Source organism: Morchella sextelata (assembly GCF_020137385.1).
Source record: "Morchella sextelata strain SCLS chromosome Unknown scls_23, whole genome shotgun sequence".
In the NCBI taxonomy this organism is placed as follows: domain Eukaryota; kingdom Fungi; phylum Ascomycota; class Pezizomycetes; order Pezizales; family Morchellaceae; genus Morchella; species Morchella sextelata.
Window position 1 is genome coordinate 320,241 of NW_025408638.1, and position 16,007 is coordinate 336,247.

At 47.0% G+C, this 16,007-nt stretch overlaps 2 protein-coding genes across 2 annotated transcripts; both read left to right on the forward strand.

Annotated features, from left to right (window-relative positions):
• Positions 1-5,025: 5,025 nt before the first annotated feature.
• H6S33_007330 (uncharacterized protein) lies at positions 5,026-7,196 on the forward strand (the record flags this gene model as incomplete). The annotated part of the gene is made up of 2 exons (XM_044838999.1): positions 5,026-5,263; positions 5,425-7,196. 2 exons carry the CDS (start codon positions 5,026-5,028, stop codon positions 7,194-7,196), a joined length of 2,010 nt encoding a protein of 669 aa, XP_044688866.1.
• A 3,320-nt stretch (positions 7,197-10,516) lies between these two features.
• On the forward strand, positions 10,517-14,531 carry H6S33_007331 (uncharacterized protein; the record flags this gene model as incomplete). Its single annotated transcript, XM_044839000.1, has 7 exons — positions 10,517-10,935; positions 11,004-11,176; positions 11,242-11,415; positions 11,472-11,496; positions 11,581-12,168; positions 12,335-12,647; positions 12,723-14,531. 7 exons carry the CDS (start codon positions 10,517-10,519, stop codon positions 14,529-14,531), a joined length of 3,501 nt encoding a protein of 1,166 aa, XP_044688867.1.
• Positions 14,532-16,007: the final 1,476 nt, after the last annotated feature.

Sequence of the window (16,007 nt, forward strand, 5' to 3'; positions counted from 1 at the left end):
GTAACTGATTTGAGCGCGCGCGTTGATATCTCGATTGACCATATGAGACGACGATCATATCGAAGGATCCCCGGGACGGCGACTGATGGCCATGGGCTGGCAAGCGATTCGGCCGAGTCATCCATTATCACTCGGGAGTTGGGCTGGAACTTCAGATGAACCATTGTTTGTTTCATCCCATCAGCCCCCCCCCCCCCTTTTTCTCTCTGACCGCCGCGACCACTCTGTGGACTTCAAAGTTTTTGTGAAAGTTGCACAGAGGCTCGGGATTCTAGATATATACTCCCCTTCTAGTATGGAGGTTGATCCACCCTCTCAACTGCTCCTGTATGTACCTTGTCGGGTACATTAAAGATCGTCATCTGGAATAAACAGTACTTTAATTTTGTACCTGTTTATGCATATGACGCGATGTACCTATGATATTATTTTGGAGGTGGCCCTGACGTTACGAGACCCCATTGCTCGGAGTCATGATCGCCTCAAGGATGTTGTATCTAAGTCAACCACTTATCATCACTGAGGGGTGGAGAAGGAGGGGGGGTATGGGTATCCGAAACAATCTGCATCTGCGACAACTTCCATGCCAGCCAAAAGAAAAAACACATGTAGAGTACTCTATGCCCGGAGCTGCGTACACAGAGTATGTACCTACATTACACCACATCGCATATCCAGACAGGGATCAACTCTCCGGTTTTTTATCTTAAGTGTGAGCATTTTAACTCAAGTTGATCCCGAAAATAATGACCACACTCGAATATTCACACAATTATTACACCAATACAAACGACCCATCGAAAAATGCCGACTGACCGCGATTAAGTAGTACTAATGTATGTGGAAAGTTCAGACCAGGAGAATTCCGTCGTGATATTACCAGAGGTTTGCGGCAAGGCTAGTACTGTAGCAGGTTAGCGGGATATCTTAGCATGGCGGGGTAATAATTACTCTATTGTACATTAGTTGAGAGTGATGGCTTGTATTCCCCTCCATTCCATCTCACCTCGCAACCTCAGAAAGCTGGAGCTCTACCGATTCGAGACCACTTCCGCGGGTTCAGGTCGTCACTTCTGAATTCCTGCGGACGTGCATAAGTTTGTATTTATTCCTTCCCCACTTCTAAGTGAAACATCATCGCAGAGTTGAGTTGCCCCTCTCTAACTTCGTCTCCCCGGAAAGTCCCCTCTTAGGCATAGGTAACAAGACAAGCTTGTGATGGGTCGTTTGTTTGTCCGTTCTGCATTATATGGTTTGTTTATCGCGGCACAATCGTTACGCGCGTGAGACTTGATTGAGTTCTACATACTCTACTCAAGCACGTTTCTTGACTGAATTGATAGCGGCGTTCCATACCACACCAAAACCACACCCCCGGCGAGGATCTGGGGAACTCGTAAAGTTACCGGCCTGGGAACATCCCTGTCTGGGACTTGGGGGTGTTGTGCGTCAACGCGTGGGTGTTTATTGATAGATGATGGGGTGGGAGTCATAAAAATACGACACGAGAGAGTGGTATGGCGAAGAGCAGAACGGTCTGTTGGGACCGGACCTCGCCTTTGCTTTTTTTTCATTCTTTTTTTTCATTCTTTTTTATTCATTCTTTCCTTTTCGACCTCGGTGGTGGTGGTCTGCCTGTCAGATCAGTGCAGCACATATGCAGAGTCGTGCAGGGAAGGAAGGAGAGAGGTGAGAGCATAGGATGACAGACAGAAACGACGAGTCGACTCTGAACAGGGAAACTGCCGTTACACCCGTTTACGGTTGAACTTGCGCGTAAATAAGCTGCGGCTGCTGTTCTTTCTTTCTTTCCGTTCCTTTTTGTGTTCTCTTCTGTGAATGATTACTTACTGGAGAGGTTCCGTGAACTTCCTTATGTGTGCTCTGGAAACAATCATTTCGAACTTGAAATTGTTGGGCGTTTGAGATTTATTGGGTCGAGGGGCGTAGTAGCACGTTTAGTAGGCCGCCCCCCGAAAGCTTTGTAGGACTCTATCCTGAGCCTCTCTCACAACCCGAATAGATACCTTTTGTCATATATCATGACGCTTGCGGTTCTGGAATGGTGATCTTGAAGTAGAGGCCTGCATGTGGAGTAAGCTGGTTCCGGTAGGGATGTGTCATGGAAGACTTCCGAATGACCAGACTGGACTCTATACCCAACCGATACCGTTACAAATGTCATGTGAAAGTTGACGATAAATAGACGAAACAATCAACAAAGGATGTGGGTTCATTGGGGGTTAAATTGAGAGCTCTTATCGTTTTTTTTTTTTTTTTTTTTTTTTGAGTTTGCTGATGGGGCGTATAGGTAGGAGTAAATGGTAGTCTTTGTCCGTCAGCTGCCCTGAATTACTGTTCACGGTAAGGTGTAGGTACGGTGGACCCTTCTTTTTTTCTTCCCCTGGCCGATGTCGGGCAGATGCTGCCGTGAAGAAGGAGGCGATGCTTCGTAATCTATCTATCTATGCTACTCTCTCTGTACCCGAGATGTCAATATTTCACTCAAAACTCACTTCATCCGAACAAAAACATTGATTTTTCCGCGCCCTACGAGGCAATTTGATTGGTGTGGCTTTTCAGCACATCGAGATCCATATTCCATCTATCTGGAGACCAACCTTGATTTTCAAGAGTTTCATCTGGACTGAGCTAGAGGTGCATACCATATCAACTTTCTTCGCGATTTTATATACGCGGGTCCGCCCACCACCCCACCCTTCACCAGTTTCGTTTCACACTTGATCCCTCCATCCTTCCTTCTTCGCACGCACACCACCACCAGAAAGAAACGGCCAGCGTCCGTGCTTCCTTCCTCTCCCCAGCGCCTGCCTTTAGATTTATTTATTTCCTTTTTTTATTTTATTTTGGAGATTTCCCCAGGCTTCGGTTTAATTTTTTTTTATTTTTTTTTAGGAGAGCTTGAGCCATTCAGCCCCGCAGAAGCAGCTCGCCGCCACAGACACACCACACCGTTTGTCAGATTGCAGTTCTGATCTCTGCTAAGACTGCTCTGCACACCTACCACACCTACATCACGCCCCCTCACCACCACACCCCTCCTCATCACACCCTTTTCACCGTTGGTTTTTTGTCCCTTTCGACCTTTCCGTGCTTGTTCCGGACGTCGGCCAGTTCCCTGGGAGAGAGTACCAGCGATCACTTTGCCCGGGGGCATCCATACAGCTCGGGGAAGAAGTTACAAGCAATCAAGCACGTTGTCGAGGGCGGTTCAGGCTCAGGCGGGCTCGTTTCTTCCGGAGGGCACTCCCCCCCCAGCTCTTGGCAAGTAGGTATTGAATTTCAATCCGCGCATGCCACTCTCTCACACCGCCCTATCGTGACGACGCCTAGCGCCCGTAACCTGCAGTCAACCAGGATACACATCATTGCCCTACTCTATCAAAGCTAGTGGTAGACTCAGCAGCACGCACGCGCACACTAGCGAGACGAGCAAGAGCGAGCGAGACGAGACTTCCTTCCTTTCTGTCCGGAGTCGATATCCAGGACAGACACACCACCAGTGCCTCATATCACAAAACAGACAGGCAGTACCCACACACGCACGTTCAAGCAAGCAGGTATTTATATTTTTATTTTTGTGACCACACCATTCTTGCCCTAGTTCTATCGCGACCACCTCTCAATTGGACGGACTATCATCTATCTGTCTACTCTACATATCTGTCCTGTCCATAATCAATCACCCCTCGTTTTTTATTTTATTTTATTTTTTATTTTTGTCTATTTGATTCTCAATCGAATCGTCCTTACAGGAGGAATAGATTCTTTGAACAGTGGTTTTGTTTTCTCTCGTTTTGCGGTCCCCAACCTCTCTGTTACTGTTTTTAATTGGTTGCCGTGCATATCCGCCTCGGTTCCAGCCAATCACAGAGCATATCCAGCCACCCTTTCCCTCGCTCCCTCGCTCCGTTGCTCCCACACCTTCTTACCCCCTCCCCCCTTCCCCCTCAGAGAAAGAGGAAAAAGAAAGGAAGAAATAACACAAATCAAACAAAAAGAAAGTACAAAAGCGAACTAAAAAAGCAATCCCAGCAAATCAAGCTGCGCCCATCACTCAGATCCTCCCTAAAAGTTGCTGCAGCCCCCTCCATCATCATCCATCCATCCATCCATCCATCCACCCACGGTGTCCTCCACACCTTTGGTCTCTCCTCCCTTGAACCAGAGAGCAAGCGAAAGAGAAGTGAAGAAGCCCAGTTCCATCCACCATCTACCCCCCATCCATCCCTACTCCTTGGAGTGGAAGTACACAGGGCCTGACTGCTTGCCTACATACCTGCTGCTACTACATACTACCACCACCTCTATCTACCACACCCTTTTTGTATCCACCTCGCACACACACACACACACCACCCCCTTCCCCTCCCCACCCCATAACCCACACACGCTCCACGAAACCACACACCCCTTCCACTTCGCGTCAACAACCCACCCGGCGAGCCAGTCAGTGCACCTCTCCCGCACCTCCCCCCCCAAAAAAATAACTTGACAGTTGCTTGCCTACGGTAGTGGTAGTGAGTGGTGGTGTTATTGTTGCCTCTACTACCTGCTGCCTGCTGCCTGCTGCTTGCTGCTGCTGCTGCTGCTGCTGCTCTGCTGCTCTGCTGCTCGCCTATCCAACAACCCACCCCTCCCTCGCCCACCCCCCCCATCAATCCACCCCACCCCCACCATCACCTTGACTGCTGCTGCTGCTGCTTCTTCTGCCGTTGCTGTCCCGAAAGTGACCGTCTAACGTCTGTCGCTGTGGTTGCTCTTCTTCTTTTGGTCCCCTCGCGCGGCCCATACATCCATTAACGTTCGCGTCAAACTCCACCCACTCGCTCGCTCCCATCCCATCCTCAACCCACCCAATCCAATCCAGTCCCGAGCTTAATCCGCTCGCGCTTGTCAGAGCGAAGGAACCACTCACCCTCTCCACCACCCCCCTCACCTCTAACTGTGTACTGCATGACCTCACCAACGGCATTCAGAAACATAAACATGTATACGCCCCCTATGAACAGCGGGGGCCTCGATGGCTCTGGCACCATCGACCCAGCTTCCTTGAACCCCGCCAGCGCGTACACCATCGCGACACCATTCTCGCCGCCCACAACTGCGACAGAGTTCGAGAACGACACGAAACCTAATGCTGCTGCGCTCGCGAGTATTACCAGCCCAAGAGGAATTAAAAGAAGTCGGTCTCCCGAGCCTTACAGAGATGGAGCCATAGCCGGCGATGATCTCGGTGCAGGTACGTCTTCCAACTAAAAGAGAGAGAAACCCCCCCCCCCCCCCCCGGGGGGGGCGCCCCTCTCACTCCCTTCATGCGCGCCCGCGCGAAAAAAATAAATGAAAATAAAAAGAAATAAAAAAAAAAAAAAAAAAAACTAATAGGAAAAACTTGTGTTATAGGTGCTACCGAAGAACCGGTCCGCAGGAAGCGTGGGCGACCACCAAAGAACAAGGGCCCTGGTGTGCCGCAGAGTCCGCAGCTTGCGAGTACCCCACAGCAACAACACCAGCAACTACCCGCACAGACCGTAAGCACGCCACAGCAGATCCAGCAATTACAGACACCCACTCAGCAACCGGGTACCTTACCTACACCGCCGAAACCGACACCTGCCAAGCCGATGGTCAAGGCGCTGCCAACGGTACGCGACCATACAACTGACCAACTTACGCCTGAGGGCGACGAATATATTCCTCGCGAGTATGATGAGGAGGGCGACAAGAAAGTCATGCAAACGGGGCATCTTTGCAATGGCAGGGAATATAAATGCCGAACGTTTCACGTGCCGAATCGCGGAGAGAAGCTGTTCATGTTGGCGACTGAGTGTGCCAGAGTCTTGGGGTACCGAGACTCGTACCTCTTGTTTAACAAGAATAGGTCCCTCTTCAAGATTATCGCCACGCAAGCAGAGAAAGATGACCTTATCCAGCAAGAGCTTCTCCCGTACTCTTACAGGTCGCGACAGATCGCGATCGTGACTGCTAGGAGTATGTTCCGTCAATTTGGGAGTAGAGTGATCGTAAATGGCCGACGTGTGAGAGATGACTACTGGGAATCCAAGGCACGAAAGCAGGGTTTCACAGAAGAAGACCCAGCTGGTGAAAAAAGGCCAGGTGCAGCAAAGATCAGGGCCGCGCAGGCCAGTGAGCAAGCTGCAGCCCAACAGCAGCAACAAGCTGCTCAACAGCAACAGCAGCAACATGGTCAGGGCCAGGAGGCGCTCTACACACACGACCCAGCCCAGATTGACCAGCAGCCTGTGCCACAGATGGTTCAGCCTGGGTTAGGTGGCCCCGCTCCAACGGTTACACCGTTGCCCATGATCCACCTTGCCCCTACTGAAGAAAAGTTGAGAGAGCTGTATTCGGTTCCGAGACCAAGGCAAGAAGTCAGTGGCCCACCGTACCAAGACAGGATGACCAGTACGTCTCAGTCACAGGTTATGGAGCATGTGCACAACGCCGCGGACTTCAACAAGCAGCTTGGGCAGACGAGCAAGGCAAGGAGGGGAATGTATCAGGAAAACTACTTCAAGCCGAAGTCTCCCCCGCAGCCACAGCCGCAGCCGCAACAACATAATCCATCTGTCTTGAACCCACAGCAGCAGCAGCAGCAGGCTCAGCAGCAGCAGGCTCAACAGCAACAGGCCCAACAGGCTCAGCAGCAGCAACAGCAGCAGCCTGCGAACCCACAATTGCCGCACCCATCTCAACATGCGCCTATCCCGCAACACCCGCAGCTTCATGCTCCCCCCCCACACATGATGAGCCCACAGCAGCTGTCTTCTCTACATCATCAGCAGCAGCAGCAGCAACAGCAGCAACAACAGCATCAGCAATTGGTCTCTCAGTCGCCAGTAAGGTCAAACCAAGGAATTAAGCCGGAGCAACTGCATACACACGGTGGTGGGCCTTACATGCCACCAGCTCAGTACTTCCACCCTCAGGCGCCACATACGCCACAGCCATCGCACCCCCACCAGCACCCGGGACCGCACCATCCCCAGCCGCACCCCCAGTCAATGCCCTCCATGCATACGCAGCATGGGCAACAGCAGCCGCCGATGTACTCGAGCCCGACGCCACAACATTATCTGGGACAGCCACCGCCGCCGCAGAATTACAGGCAGCAAGGTTCCGCTCAGGGCGGATGGTGGAATACTGGGGGCTAAATGGTGGATGAATGGATGGACATGGCGGTTTCTAAAAAAGGCTGCAAGTGGACAATACGCTTCAGTTTATTTTTCCCTTTGTCTTTCATTTACACGGTCCCTGGTTGCAGACGTTTAATTAACGTTTTTACGATTCCCAACCGCCACTATTTTGGCTTATTATGATGCACCATGCGCAGATTTTCCCTCTTCTTTGTCCTCGCTTTGTTTGTGGTTGTATGTTTGCTGGATAGGATGGATCAATGGTTTTTACTTGTTGATGTTATGGGGCACCTCCAACGTGTTTATTGGGTCTTCACTATTCTCGTTTTTTTCTTTCCACTTCTTCACTTCGATGTTCTTTTAATCCTGGCTTTTTCCTCCTTGTTTTTTCAATGACGTCCCCAAGGCGCGGGTTCCCTTTTTTTTTGTTCCGAAATATCAAGAATCTCCGCGTCTAATTCCTATCTTGCTTTCTTGTTTGTTTGGTATACCCTAGCCCTCCTCCCTCCACCGCGGTATCTAATGGACTGGTTTGATCGATACATGTAGTCTTTCTTCATTATTTTTTCTTCCTTTGCTACTGTTTAGGGGCCAACCCAGCCAGCCAGCCATTTGGTCAATCATTCTTCTTTCCTCCCCTTCATTCCTTTCTTGTAATTTGATTTTTTTTTTCCATTTTTTTTTTCCTTCCCGGTTTATGTTCTTTGGGACTATTCTTTCTACTTTACTTTCTAGGGTGGGTTTTGGGAATATTGGTTGGTTTTTGATACCGTTTTTTCCTTCTATTTTTCTTTTTCTTCTTTCTATTTGTGTTTTGAGAGTACCAAACTGTGTCTGTAGGTCTGGTCTGATATGGTCTGGTCGGGTCTAGTTAGCTGTCGTGTTTGTTTTTTATGGTATCTACTTCTATCCTTACTCTGAAGAGTGAGAATGAGCGCACTGTGAACGAATGGACGTCAATTTTCCATATCCCCGGTCACCTGGGTGACTGCTCTATCGATATATCCTTACCAGCACCCTAGGTTACGGAAAGAGCAGCTGCAGAATGACGTGTGGTTTAGGTGCCATTTTAATCCGCGTAGAGTTTCTGGTGGCTGCATGATGAGAAGCCTCCCGTCGTTCCCACAGTTTGGCTTGTCTCATCTCACTCGGCAGGCTTGAAGGGCCGAGTGAGTAGGTGTGAGCCAAGCCATGACGAAAAAGTTCCCTGATATTACTACCCACACGGTGTGATTGAACCACTGCCGGATGATTAAAGATTGTTACTCCACATGATCCGTATTGCTATAGGAGCTCATTAGGGTACTAGTTTCAGGCCTATCATGAGACGTTTTAGTTTGTCACAGTCGTGGAATATTAATGGTGAATGTATCAAGTTCCGTGGAAAGCTCCGAGTCGGTCTCGATAGAAGGGATTGGCCTCTTGCTTGGGTCATTTGAGACGAGGACGAGGAGTGACTTCACATGGTGTCTTGTCTACATGTCCTGTGGGTCGGAAACACTGTTGCGCGTGATTTAGGTGTGGCGAATCCCCCCTCTTAGTATTAGATTCTAATAAATTCGATTTATGGCCAGCGAAGGGGCCGGGAGTGCCTGGGGGAGAGGGTATCAGGTGATCTGGGGCTGGAAACTTCTGGCGGCTCAACTGGTCAGCGAATAAACGTACCAGAATTGAGTTCGTCGTGAGAGAAACTTTAATTGCAGATATACGGGTCTAAACATAGAGGTTTGCATGCCTGGCCATAGCTATAGATAGTTGACGTATATACTCTGCATCTCTAGCTCTCTTTTAATTTTTCCTCTTGAGTGATCTTGACGTTTATTAATTGAAGTATCAGGAGTTGTCATATATCTACCTATCTTCAATGCGCGTAGTGTTTTCGCCCAGCTATTCGAGCCGAGTACATGGGGAGCTCTGTTTTTTTAGGATTGCTATGAATTTTAGGTCCTCTCCATGTATTGAACTGATCCTTGTGGATGTATTAAGAGGCTTGTTAATTTGTTCAGACAAGTACCCAAATCCTGAGTAACTATCATTTCATCTTTCCCTGGATTGTTGATCAGATCATACGGCGGTAGCCTTCTCCAACTACAAACCCTTGGATACACTACGCACATACTAGGATAATCATGTGTAAGGTTCCGTAGTAATGGTACTAGTGTGGTTCGTGAGCCGACCTAGTCCTTTGGGCATAGAGGCTTGATCCGGAGGGTCAATGATCAAGAATGCATGATATTGTTCTGCTAAGTGTTATGAATGAGGGAGTACGGGTAAACAACAGATATCAATCAACAAGAAAGCTAAACTACATGTATGTTTAAATGATATGGGGTCACTAATAAAATCATTTCCCTTACCGTTGTTATATCTTATTGTATTTCACTCAAAATGAGTGTCTCCAACTCGGATTCGTTGAATTATAAGGCGCGCTCTGAATAAGCCTAAAGCTCGGGTCGATTTGAAGCTTAAGCCGGTTCGGCTTATGGATCCCGTCATGACTAGGACCAAGCCTCTCAAGGAATATTATGTAATTACATGTAAGACGTAAATAGGACATTAGATCTTGAGTTTGTTCACAGCTCTCATAAATTTCTCGTAGAGGATGGACACGAGGCTATGCATGTACTTACACGTATATACTTAGATAAATCTGCACCTCTCTAGCATACATGTAGGTACATGTACATATGTGCAGAGCCAGTGGTTCGAATACAATTAAGCTAGTGGTTCGACAACAGATGGCAATTGCAACCAATAGTGCGAGTGATTCTCCATGCATACGTGCCCTGCGCATACTTATTGCCAGATAAACAGTTATCAATACGTACTCATACGTACATGTACTTTGAAACGAATTCAAGGCGGCCAATTTCATGTTTAATATTGTTGGATTTCATGGTGTGCTCGGTAGATATACGTATACGCATGATCGATATTACAATACGGGAACATGCCAGGTAATCCGCAGTACCATCAATGATGCGGCATTGGGCGAAAATGTCGAGTTAACTCCAAATTCTTCCAGAGATATCGTAAAAGAGCCGTATCACACTCTCGGGGCAGGCAAGAAGATCCCGAAAATGCGAGCCAAACGGGCGAATCAGAATCCAAAGTCGGTACTTGCGGTCATATTCGTTAGTCAGCATGGTCTCAAACCAAATTCACAGCCTCGTAGCCAGCAAAGCTAGTTTCTGCCTCTGAAGTTTCTATAAACACAAGATTTCTTCCTCGGCCTCTATACCTCACAGTGCTTCTCAATATTCCTTCATTAGTTTTTGAAAATCTTTAACTGTTTATCGTTAATCCTTTGATACGGAACTGGTTTAGCTTAGCCTGGAATGGCTGACCCTTTGAGTATTACTGCAAGCGGCATAGCCATCGTTCAACTAGCAGAAAAGCTGATAACCTTGGGTTATACTTACCTTGGAGGGGTAAAGGGGGCATCAAAAGATTTACGGGACCTAGTTGGCGAGCTCCAGTCTCTTGGAAATGTTCTCGTCACTTTACAAGACTATGTGCAGGCCGATAGAAATCTCGAGTCTACTGCCTTGCAGCTGATCAATGGACAAAACGGACCTCTTCCAGAATGTGCACTGGAACTCAGGAGGCTTCAATTGAAGCTGGAGCCGAAACAAGGTCTTAAAGGAATTATTCAAAACTTGAAATGGCCGTTGAAAGAAGCAGAAACCCAACAATGCATAGCACGAATCCAGAGACAAAAGAACCTTTTTATCCTAGCTTTAACTATGGATAATCTGTAAGTGGCATCGGAAATTGTTGAATAGAGACTTTAGCCTCTATTTTCGATACTAATTGGTTTCAAAGTACTGTATCTAAGGCGGTAAAGGCGTATGTGATGGATTTGGACCGTGCGGCAGAAGAAATCAATGCCAGCGTGCAGGACACGAACGCCGTCGTACAAGAACTTAAAGCAAAGCTCGAAGCCGAGGCCTCCACCCAGGATCTTTGGAGACAAAAACAAGATTCTATCCAGATGAGTGAGTGGCCCAAAAGGCTTAATCTCTTTGTGGTCTTCGCTGATATGTACTGAAATTTTTAATAGTGGAAATCCGGGAAAAAATATTGAATTGGATATATCCGGACCAAACAGATAAAAAACACTTAGAAATCAACAGCAGAAGGCGAAATAGCACTGGTGATTGGCTCATAAGAACACCCCAATTACAAGCGCTACTCAATACTCAGGATCCTAAACTCCTTTGGGGTTATGGCATTCGTAGGTCCATCAAAGCTTAGTCGCGTTGACCGAAACACTGCTAATCACGAATATAGCTGGAGCTGGGAAAACATTTTTGAGGTATTTGATTTATTATTATGAACTTCGGGGACAGTGTCTCCGGCCTAGCTAAAATCTCAAGGCATCGATCGCTGACGATTTCAGCTCCGCGGTCATTGACAATCTTCAGAAACAAGCATCGACGAAGAATTATGGGGTAGCTTATGTATACTTCGACTACAAGGAGCAAGATAGCCAGACTCCAACAAACGTTATCGCTAGCCTGGTAAAACAGCTTTCGATTCAGTTACCGGGCCCTCGCCTTCCCAAAGAAATTGAGACAATGCACGAAGCTTTACGATCTCGAGGAAAACGGCCCAGTTTAGAAGAGTTATATGAGGTTTTACGTGTATTATTAAAGCCTCTCTCGTTCGGATACAATCGAGTATTCCTCATTTTTGATGCCTTGGATGAATGCCATCAAGGAAATCAGAGAAAGCACCTTTTACCACTATTTCATCGTCTGGTAAAAGACGGTGCTAGTATTTTCATAACTAGCTGCCATTTTCCAGAGGATATTCAAGAATCCTTTAAGTTTTCAGAGAAGGTAGAACTTTTGGCAAAGGAGATGGATATCAGAACGTATATCCAAGAAATGATCGACGAGAGCCCAGGGACAAAGCGCGGTATTGGGGACGATAATGGTTTTAAAGAAGAGATAGTATCCGAGCTTGCTAGTTGCGCTAAAGAAATGTAAGTATACAAGTCAGTGCTTTTATTTTGACGCAAGAGCCGATGGGGAGAGGTGTGAAAGGGCCTCTTACAGGTTTTTAGATGATCCTTCATGTTTCCTTTTTGTTTCATCTAGCATCTCATTACAAATGCAGTTATAACTATCTAACATGTCATTTAAACACAGGTTCTTGCTCGTGAAATTTCATGTCGAATACATATGCCAGCAATCTACACGCAGACAAATCAAAGAAGCCCTCGTGAAACTGAAACGCTCGTCCACCGAAAAGCGGCCGTTGGACCCCACATATGATAGAGCCATGAAAAGCATCCACGAAAAGCCCGAATCACTCAGAGAACTGGCTATCAAGATACTCTCGTGGCTTGTACACGCTCAGCGCACCCTAACTGTCAAAGAAGTTCAAACGGCAGTATCTGTTGAGCTATATAGATACGACATTGATGAGAAAGATCTGCCAGATAGAGCTACACTGCTCGAGGTATGTGCAAGTCTAGTGACTATTGATGATCATGGGACTGGTGATATCATCAGACTTGCTCATTACACGGTTCAGGAATATCTCCAGGAGAAATCTATTATTCCTGGCGATGCGGCCTTCACAATTGCGATGACTTGCGTAACTTTCCTCTCCTTCGATACATTTTCCTCAGGGGCCTGTGAATCAAAGAATTCTATTAAGGAAAGGCTTCAGACGTACCCTTTCTTTGAATATGCTGCCCTTAATTTGTCTTCTCATCTCCATAAATGTGGAGAACTGGGGGACTCAGCGGTGGACATACTTCTCCGGTTTCTCGCAAATCCCGGATCTACCTCTTCCTACCTGCAAGTCGTCTATCTCTGGAGACGTGACTATTGGGAAGGTGACTATGATGATTTCGAGAAGTATCCGAAAGGCTGCCTTCCTCTGCACGTAGCATCAATCTTAGGGGTTTGTGAAGTGATTCGGGTGCTGATAGAGGGCGCCGATTTCTCGATCCCAAAGAATACTGGATGGGAGAAAGTTTATAAGGCGGCTTCCAGAGGGCACAGTTCGGTCGTCCAATTACTATTGGAGAAGAAAGCAAATGTCGCTATGAAATCCGGGGAAGACGGACTGACAGCGTTGCACATGGCAGCTGGACATGGGCATGAAGCAGCCATAAAGCTACTGCACGAGCTGGGGGCGGACATCTCTGGGGAGGATGAGTATGGAGAAACAGCATTGCACGTGGCAGCTGAATATGGACATGAAGCAGCCGTAAAGCTACTACTCGAGCTGGGGGCGGACATCTCGAAGAAGAGTGGTGGTTTGGGGGATACAGCGTTGCACATTGCGGCAAGTTTTGAGCACGTGGGTGTAGTCCAACTACTCCTAGAGAAGGGAGCGAGGATCTCGGAAAAGAATAAGGAAGGAAGGACGGCATTACATCTTGCGGTGGAATATGACTTGGAAGAGGTGGTTAAGCTGCTACTCGAGCGTGGGGCATACGCAGACATCTGGGGAAAGGATGCGGATGGAAAGACGGCATTGGATCTTGCGGCAGAAGCCGAATACGAAGGGGTAGAATCCGCACATGGAGATGTATTCGAGATACTACTAGAGCATATAGCGGACACGACATCGCACACGGCTACTGAAGGGTGGTACGAAGTAGCTACAAAGCTACTGCTCGAGCGGGGGGTGGCGGACATCTCGAATATAGATAAGTTTAGAAGAACAGCATTGCACATAGCAGCTGAAATAGGGCATGAAGTAGCTATAAGGCTACTGCTCGAACAGGGGGCGGACATTTCAATAAAGAATATTCTTGGGGATACAGCGTTGCACATTGCGGCAAGTTTTGAGCACGTGGGTGTAGTCCAACTACTCCTAGAGAAGGGAGCGAGCATCTCGGAAACGAATGATAAAGGAAGGACGGCATTACATCTTGCGGCGGAATATGGCGCGAGAGGTGTGGTTGGTCTGCTACTCGAGCGTGGGGTGGACATCTGGGAAAAGGACGCGGATGGAAAAACGGCATTGAATGTTGCGGCGGAATCCGAATACGGAGGTCGGGCACTCGTGATACTACTAGAGCATGCAGCGGATACCTCAGAAGATGGTGATAGAGGGAATACAGCATTGCACACGGCCGCCGAAATGGGGTATGAAGCAACCATAAAGCTACTGCTCGAGCTTGGGGCGGACATCTTTGAAAAGAATGGGTATGGAGAAACAGCATTACACATGGCAACTAAAAATGGGCATGAAGCAGCTGTAAAGCTACTACTCGAGCTAGAGGCGGATATCTTGGAAAAGGATAATATTGGGCATGCGGCATCGGAAATTGCAGAGAGGAAGGGCAACAGCGAGATGGTCGAGCTAGGCAATGCGGAGAATTAATATTAGTATCAGACAGTGACGCACCATATTCAGACTCAGACTCACACTCAGACGATGCTAAATGATTCTGAAGGTCAATTTCTTACCTAGAGTATGTAATTTCCTATCTATATTTATACCTTTCCTTTGTGTCTATAACCTTTACCACTACATGTAGTTGTGCTTTTCTCTCTATTTTCTTTGTAGCCAATACTATGTATTTAGGCCTTCTAGTCGAATGCATGGTTTGAAGCGTTTAGCATTTTTTTTCTTTTTCTTTTCTTTCACTTTTGTTCGTGGCCCAGTCATTTCCTTGGATTACTTGATAGCTCTTGCATTGCTTATCTTTTTTTTTTGTATCTACTGAGTTTATGGCTTCTACGTATACTCTATCGATAGAAAGTACATGGAAGTTAAGTACCTAGGCCTAAGCCTTCGTCGACACATTAGGCCCGGCCGGGTGAGTGACAATTGTGCTCGATCCGCCAAGCTCTCTAAAGCGATAACCTACTGCATCCCATAGCACATAAACACAACTAAAGAGTCATATCCCATGACCGACAACATAAGTACATACATGTACGCGTACGCCCATAACCAGCCGTTACCCTCAGGACAGCTGGAGTTAACCGCAAATACACTATCCTTCCCCCACTTAGAACCGCTAGACATAAATAATAATAAAAAAACAGCCTAGTTCAAGTCATCAGACTTAAGAAACTCCTCTGTCCTCTCCTACCGCCATGTACCTTTACACCCCCCCCCCCCCCCAAATCCTCATGTTTCATCTCAGAATGCCCCCAATGAATGACTTAAAGCAGGGTATGGTGCGCCCACTCTTAAAGGTAACCAAAATTGATGGAAAGTCAATCGCTTATAACTTCATCAAAGATGATATCAAAAATGTGGCAAAATAGTATGGGGCGGTAAATGTGTCAAAAGTAATTTTACCAACGGTAGTAAATTATTTTACCACCGGTGGTGAAAATAATACCAGTATTTATACCCTATAATGCTAATTTTTATGATAAAAGCACAGACCTTTTGGCCAAAAGGGGCCATATAATGCCAATATATATGAAAATTGTCCACCAGTGGGGAATCTCACCATCGGTGGCGGTATTTCACCACCGGTGGGAAATTTTCATAAGTTTTGGCATTAATGATTGAACATTTACTTATTTAGTATAGCGCAGCATAAAGACCGAAAGTCAGTGTTTATACCGGTGGAAATGTACTAATGTAGGATAGCGTGCAGATACAATGACTGAAATTCAGTGCTTATACCACCGGTGGTAAATAATTTACTACTGTTGGTAAAATTACTTTTGACACATTTACCGCTCCATAAAATAGAAGTATAGAAATAGTGATGAACTTTGGTTCTATTTTGCCAGATTTTTAATATCTATCATGGTCATGAAGTTATTAGAGATTGAAACTGACTGTTTTTGTACGTAAAAAGCGCCAAGACTGAACAAAGTGGAACAGTATTAT